Source organism: Falco naumanni, chromosome Z, assembly GCF_017639655.2.
Source record: "Falco naumanni isolate bFalNau1 chromosome Z, bFalNau1.pat, whole genome shotgun sequence".
NCBI lineage: Eukaryota > Metazoa > Chordata > Aves > Falconiformes > Falconidae > Falco > Falco naumanni.
The window spans coordinates 36,963,447-36,971,053 of record NC_054080.1 but is presented as its reverse complement, the minus strand read 5'-3'; the positions used below and the strand labels follow the sequence as shown (position 1 = coordinate 36,971,053).

Here is a 7,607-nt window from a genome sequence, read left to right as displayed (position 1 = left end):
ATAACCTCTGCTCGCTTGCATATTGCTGACTGATTCTTCAAATCACTCTCATTTCATGACTGGTGTCACACAGGAAAAAAACCCAACACATTTATGACTAGATATGTATATTTGTAATACAGTGTTGCCCTCAGTGAATGTTGCCTGGTCACATTGATTGATCCATTTTATAGTTAGGAAATTACTTATGTGTAGAAGGGCTGATACATTAAACAGCCTGTAATTTCCCTCTCTGGAAGAGCCTAACCTCGATCAAGGGTTGTGTATTTGTGTATTTTATGACTTTACTCCCCCAGGTTTGGGGGCAGTGCTGATGTTTATAAAGACCCTTGCCTGGCGACAGCCCAAGACCTATCTTGATGGGCCCCTGCGGTTCCAAAAGGCCTTGACACTGGTGCAGTCTGTCCGTCATGTGCTGTGCCAGAGGCCACATAGCTGCCAACTTGCAGCCCCCAGCCAAGGCAAAAGGGCCGCCAGGGCAGTATTCACAGCAGATTGTGTTATACGGAACAGCTAAGGCAACCCTGCCACCCTGCCAGAAGCAGTCATTTGGCTACCAAGAAGTCACGCTGATATTTGCCTTGGATCTGATGCGGCAATATATAGCATTTCTGGCTGCAACAGTCCCTCCTGAGAACCCGCCATTAGTTACATCAGCACAGCATACCGCAGCGCCCCACCAGCACTGTTAATCCCTCCGGGGATCACGGCACCGCACCGCCCATCGCGGCCCTCCGCGCCGGCCTGAACCACAGCACACCGGGTCAGCGAGGTCGCGACAGATGAGTGGGCGGGGACAAACGAAAAAGACAGGGAAAAAATACCAATCGCGAGGTGGGCACTGCCGGGCGTGTCCTGTGGACCCAATGAGCGCCTGGGGGGGCGTGGCCGCGGGAGGAAGCGCGGGGGGTGACGGGAGGCGAGCGGCGCGCGCGGACGGCCGCCATGGCTGATGAGATCAGCAAGGCGCAGGCTGCCCGCCCTGGAGGGGACACCATCTTCGGGAAGATCATCCGCAAGGAGATCCCCGCCAACATCATCTATGAGGACGAGCAGGTGCGGGCGGCGTGCGGCCGCCCCCTGCCCGCAGCTGTCTCCAGCCCGCAGCTGCCCGGGGCGAGGGTGCCGTTGAGGTGGTCGGGAGTGGGGCTGGCGGGACGGACGGGGCCTCCCCGCTACCGGCTGCGGCCTCCCTGGCGTCCGTCTCCTCCGGTGCGCGGCGCGGCGGGCGCCGGGGCGGGTACAGGGCGGCGGGTGCTGCCCGGCCGGCCTCGGCCTCAGCGTCGTTGTGTCACCGGCTAGCGGGTGGAGGAGGGCCTCTGGCGTTCGGCGTGTCGCAGCGGTGCGGCGTGGTCGCCCGTCCAGACTTCATTGCCGAGGGATGGGGGCTCTCGCGTCTGGCGTGGGAGGGCAGTCGTGAACCATTAGATTAGCCACCCGCAGGGAAGTCTCCGTGTGGATTGCGGGCATGTATGGCTAAACAGTGCACCATAATTATGTGCTTTTGCACGTCAGAAATGTAGGTCTTAAATGTTCCTCTCGAGCATTATGGAGGTGATACAGCTGTGCCTGCTAGGCTTTGGTTATGAACCTCTGAGAGGGATTTTTAAAGCAAAAAATTAGAGTTCCAGCTTTTTCTGCTCTTCACAAAAGTAATCTTGCAGGCTGCCAAAACCGGTTTCTGTGGTGAGGTGAGACTGGTAGCGTTCAGTGATGTTGGTGCACCACAGCATGCTAGGAGCTAAGTGAAATGGTTTAGCTTATGAAAAAATGCAGCTCCTGTTTCCAAGATGTAAGCTAAAGTAGTATTCAGTATAAGCCTTTTTTTGGTGTAATTGAAATACTGAACATTAACAGGGGCTTTTGCTTTTGAAATAGGATTATCTGCAGTGTAGAATACAGACTAAAGATGGTGTTTGTCTGATTTGTCTGCTTAAAAATTAGGCGTAGCTTGGAGCAGTGTTTTCTTAATATAGAAATGTTGCAGCTGCCGTCTGCTTTCAAGAATCTTAGGAATTTTCACCGCTTTCCAAATAATCATACTTGCGTTACTGCCCTGTATTTATGTGAGCGTGTGCATCCTTTCTTTACTAGGGTCAAGGCTACAAGAGCTTTTTCCTCAGCTCTGAGGGCTACAGCAATGTAACCGGAGCACTGCACTTGGTTGAGAATCAGACCATTGACTTTGAGTGACTTAAGAACATGCAACCTACTCTGACTGCGTTACTTCACAGTATTTTCTAGGAGACTAGTTACCTGCAGTATCTCAGTTGATTTTTACCGTAAACTTTGAAGAAATGTAGAACTGCTTTTAGAGTTTAGTTGACTACAGTGGATGATCGTTTAATTAATTTTGTTGACTCTATGAAGGTCTTCTTTGAGGTGACTGGAAATGTTACAAGGAGAAATGTGAGGAGGGCTTTTAATCATTAATGGACTTGCAGAGAAAAGGAGATACTGAAAAGTACAAGGTCTTTGGAATTAAGTCTTATCGACCTTGTTCTAGTTGAATCTAAACTTCCTGAAGTTAAGGTTGTTTTACTATATAGTCATGGGCTTTCTGTGGCTGTGCTTTTGTTCAATACTACTTCTCCTCTCTGTCCCATAGAAAAATGTTTGCTACCAGTTTCTGCTCCCGTTTGCATTCTGCATTTATTTGGACCACATAGAATAGAGAAACTGTTTACAAAATGATCAACTGAAAGCAAGACTTAATTGGCTGCAAATTAGTTTTTATTCATCCATTCTTTGCTTACCGCCCTTATCTGGGAGAAACAAGCAGTTCATCAGAGATCGCAAACTGGACGTTACCTTCTTTGAAATAGGCCAGATTGGAGGAGTACAAGATAAGACATTGCTAGTGTGTGTAAAGTTCCGGCTTTTCACTACCTATACTTTTGACAAAGGCCTCGGTTGTTCTCAGTAGAATTAAAAAGCAGTATATTCGCATAGAAAAATGACTTTATTGACTCACAAGTTACTGAAAGCGTCTAGGAAATACATTCTTCAAAATATGTAAGGTATATGTTTATAAGTACATACTCTTTGTGACATAACTCAGCCAGTAACTACCAGATGTTTTGTTGTTAAATGTGATGGGTAAGTCAGAGATGCCTTTTGGTTAGCAATGGCAGAGTGCATGCTCAGCGTGGGCATCTGCAGATTGTGGTGGTTGCAGTAGCAAGTCCTGGTTTGTGGTTGGCCATTTTCAGGAAGAGGCATAGCTTCCTTTTCTCTTCCTTTGCATTGTCTTCTATTTCCCTCATTTATTCAAAGTGCCTGATTTGAGATTTATTTAATGTAGTTAGGTGCTGCATACAGTTTCTCATTGATAATAATTTTGGTACTTGCATAAAATTAGTTGGGAGTCAACTACTTAGTGCAGGTAGGTGTTCATATTTCAGAAGTGATGCTTGTTTGAGAATGTCTGAAGTAGAGCCAGCTGTAATACATTATTTTGAAATAATCTTGTTCTGAAATACTTGGTGCTAATGAGAATGGAAATGTAATTCGGCCTCAATTGGATAACTTCATGTTCTTTGAAGTTGCCTTGTTATCTTTGACCAAAGCAACTTCCAGACGTAACTGAAGATGATTAGCAACTGTTTGCTATTTGATTTGTTAAAAAAGTGAAATAAGCATAAATGTACATTTTATAGACACGTGTTGCATCAGCTCTCTTAGTTGTTATGCATATGTGGAAAAAGTAATCATGAACCAAATTGCATATTAACTTGCTGAGAAGGCTGTAGCTTTTAAATAATATGTAACACAGAATAATCATTGTTTTTTTTATACCAGCAGGTCTTGGTAAGTAGGTGTTTTCTGTTTAGAAATTAAAGAAATTGGAATAATATGTCACTCAAGAAAAATAAGTATCTCTGTTTATGTTTGGGGTATCTAATAATCTGCTTAAGTATGTGTTGAGGGGCATATTGATTTGCTTAAACTCTTGCCTTTCTCTGAAGTAAATTATGTTTTAATTGTTTGCTCTTCCGCCAGTGCCTTGCGTTCCATGATATTTCACCCCAAGCTCCAACACATTTCCTAGTGATTCCTAAGAAGCCAATTGTGAGGTTATCTGAAGCAGAAGATTCTGATGAATCTGTAAGTACTCTAAAAGCTTTCTGTACACCAAACTGTACCTCTAATCATAATTTACTAGATTCTCCCCCTCTTCCTCTTGACATTTCAAAGTGGCAAAGTAGTTTTCCGATACTATAATCCTTTTCCTGTAGCTCAGAATGGGAGTGGAGTTAAGGTTTTCCAGCAAAGGTAGTGATATAAAGCAAAATGTAACTGCAGTGCAGAACGCATTGTTACTTTGCAGTACAGTCTTCATGCTTGTTTTCATGGTTTACAGCAGTAATACTTATTCTAATCCGGGCTTGGGGGTTTTTGGTGGGTCAGAGATGAAGAAAGTGAAGGTTAGCTGAGAGGTACTAGGTTATTTCATTTGTAACTTTAAGCATCAGGTTCAAAGATACTTTTTCTTAAACCTTTACATGATAAAATAAAGTTTCTTTCCTACCAGAATGATGTCTGAAGAAGTAACAGGGCATTAACAAAGAGAAATTTAGCTTCTCTGACACTTCTGTAGTTTCTTACTCTCTAGCTTGAAAAAAATCTATAGCTTCCCCTCCCGCCCCTCCCCCCCCCCCCAATATTATGTATAGTCAAAATAATTTTCTTGGAAAGTGTCAGTTGCAGGCAGACAAAAATTTGAAGAGCAGTGACTGAATTTCTAAGAATTAGCTTACTGCTGGCTTATCTGAATGGTTTTCTGCTCTCATTCCTTCCCTTCCTGCCCTTTCCCCTTTTTTGTGTTTTCTGTTTTGTTTTTTGTTTTTTTCTTTTCACCTCCAGCTTCTTGGGCATTTAATGATTGTTGGCAAGAAGTGTGCTGCTAACCTGGGCCTGACCAATGGATTCCGGATGGTTGTGAATGAAGGGCCTGAGGGTGGGCAGTCTGTCTATCACGTACATCTCCATGTTCTGGGTGGTCGTCAGTTGGGCTGGCCTCCTGGCTAAGATTTTTACACCACAGGAGTTAACTGCATGCATTCAAATTACCACCAAATAGATGTAAGATGTTGTCCATCAATCTAGCCACTATTAATGTTGGGTTTTTTTGAATGTGTGTCTATGAAGGGTAATAAACACTCTGAACAACATTTCGCACAATAAAGATTTAGCATGCAGGAATCGTCTCTGTCTGGTGTGCCTTACTAATGAAAACAATTCTGCACATTAAAATGGTGTTCTCCAGAGTTTAAGTACGTAGTGTGTTTCAGTCTGCTGTTAATTATCTTCTGTAGATAGTGATTTGCTGGGGCATTTTAAACCTGAAGAGGCAGCTGCTTAGCAGTCTTTCATGTCTTTTGGGAAGAAAACTTATAAGCTTTTTGAATGTGATATGTAAATATTCATGAAGCCGGTAGGCTGCTGCTAAAACTTTTTCCAGAAGTGTTTTAAGTGAAGTTCTGAATGTGTTGTGCAAACGTTGTGTCAATATAGTGCAATGTGTTGGAAGCGTACAGCTCCTGATGGAGTCCTCTGTCAGTGGCTGCATTACAAGGCCCCATCTTTCTGAGAGAAGAGATAGAACAATAGGCTTAATGGCATCTGTGGTAGTTTCATAGAACACTGGTATATTTACTTCTACATTGCCATTTTGATGGAATTGAAGACTTGAAATTACTGAACTGTGGCTGTAGGGCCTTGTAAGGTGCTCAAGGCATTTCATCTTGGCCTATAAGCAGCATGATGTAATACGTATACATTTTAGATTCCAGATTATATTGGGCAGACTTCGTCCTTCAGTGACTAGTAGTTTCTTTACGTTGCTGTATACGGTTGTTTATGCAACACATGTCATCAAATCTCCAAGACAATGAATTTTCCTCAAGTTAGGGTTACAGATGTGTCTGCCAGTGTAAATGTAAAGCAACTGTTTTTTCTGTTAAAATTGAGAAGTCTCAGCTAATCAGTTTTTATGATGGAAGATACTTGGAAGTCTTTAGGCCAATGCCTGAAGAAAAACAGGTTGTGTGCACCAGAGGAGCTTAGAGAAGAAATGTGGGGGTTGCAATTTCTATTCAGATAAAAACTTGGGCATTTGGTGAAGACACTTGAATTCATTTAACTTGAAAGTATTTTATAAGTCTATCAGAAGGTTCTGAACCTTTTACCCTAAGACATGACTTCAACTGGAAAAGCTAACGCTTCTGAAGGCGGCTGGTCGCTGAGTTTGGAATAAAAAGGTGGCCTTGTAGTGATAACATGACAGCTGTCCTGGGTGGCCTGCACAGAATTGAAGAAGAAAACCACCCAAGCCTCAGAGGTACAGCATCCCTGAGTAGACAGCTGAATGTGTATCACAAGAATGAGGTAGCACTAGCAGGTACAGCGGGGCTACAATAAAGGTTTATGGCTGGGAAATGTGCTATTAGAACAAGTTCATGAAAGGCACTTCAGGATTTTGAGATTACCCATTGTCACCCAATGTGGCAGAGGGCATGTGATGTGTATACTACCACTCTTCTGATTTCTTTTCTCCCTGTGTGTATGCTTTATACCAACACTGCCATTTGTGAATTAAAGCTTGACTGGTGAAGTTAATTGCATCACTGCTGAACCCTGTATGAAAGTAACGTGGTAAAGCTTTTGTTGTTTTACTTGGAATCTGACTTGCAGATGTACATGTTCCAGGAAGGTAAGAAGACTTCCCAGTGAGGGGGGAACTATGGAATTTTTGTAGAGGTATCCACGAGGTGAGCTTGCTAACCAGTTAATTGTGGTTCAGTTTCAGATGACTTCTGCAGTACCTTGAAAACCAGGAGAGCAGAAGTAGTACTGAGCTTAAGAACCTGTCAGACAATGGTGAACCCAATGTGGGGAAAAATATAATTGAAGGAAAACTTTTCCCAAATTTGTGGCTCTTGGGAGATCACTGAACCTTCAGGAAATGGGAGAACTGGATATTAGTTGCCCTCTTCTATTCTTCTAGCTCTTAAGAGCACTGTCAGTTGCTAAAAGGTGGACTTCAGGCTCCCTGCCATCAATTTCCTTCTGCTTGAGTTGCAGTCTGTTACTGTACAGCTGCTCTGTCCTATAGTTTCTAAGACCAGTTACAAAGTGAGGTATGTTAGCTGCATCACGGGGAGATGGCAAACTTCATCTTAGATATAAAAAAACCTCAGGGAGATGGATATGGGAAAGTAGGGCTATCCTATGTAGCCCTTCAACTCTACGTTACTGATAGATCTGAGACACCAACTGGAAGATGTCTTAGTTAATTCTATTTGACCAAGTAATCAAAGGTAGGTAGATGACAAAAGCCTGTAAGCAACCCAAGGACTTCACCTTTATTTAATCTTCATGGGCAGAAGGTGGAAATGATTTGCCTGAAGTAGATAGAAACTGCAGTGCTCTAGTGTTTGTGTCTGCCTAACTGAATGGTTGAGCTAGACAACATCTGTTGTGTCTCTAAACTCCCTGATGTATCTGGAAGATGTTCCTGCTTTGCAGAGGTAGGGATGGTGTGGGGAGTATGTTGGGAAGCAATAAGGGGAATTTTGAAGAAACTAGATAAGGCTTATAAATTC

The 7,607-nt window shown here is 43.3% G+C and overlaps 1 protein-coding gene across 1 annotated transcript; it reads left to right on the top strand.

The window, feature by feature from the left end:
* Window positions 1-883: 883 nt before the first annotated feature.
* On the top strand, window positions 884-5,205 carry HINT1 (histidine triad nucleotide binding protein 1). The gene is made up of 3 exons (XM_040580390.1): window positions 884-1,056; window positions 4,003-4,107; window positions 4,867-5,205. The coding sequence occupies exons 1-3, from the start codon at window positions 946-948 to the stop codon at window positions 5,029-5,031; spliced, it is 381 nt and encodes a 126-aa protein (XP_040436324.1). The 5' UTR covers window positions 884-945; the 3' UTR covers window positions 5,032-5,205.
* The last annotated feature ends 2,402 nt before the right edge of the window (window positions 5,206-7,607 follow it).

Excerpts from the sequence above, each read along its gene's own strand:
- HINT1 (XM_040580390.1), top strand. The coding sequence starts at position 946 with ATGGCTGATGAGATCAGCAAGGCGCAGGCTGCCCGCCCTGGAGGGGAC. Across the intron at positions 1,057-4,002 it reads TCATCTATGAGGACGAGCAG|TGCCTTGCGTTCCATGATAT; the intron begins GTGCGGGCGGCG and ends CTCTTCCGCCAG. Across the intron at positions 4,108-4,866 it reads CAGAAGATTCTGATGAATCT|CTTCTTGGGCATTTAATGAT; the intron begins GTAAGTACTCTA and ends TTTCACCTCCAG.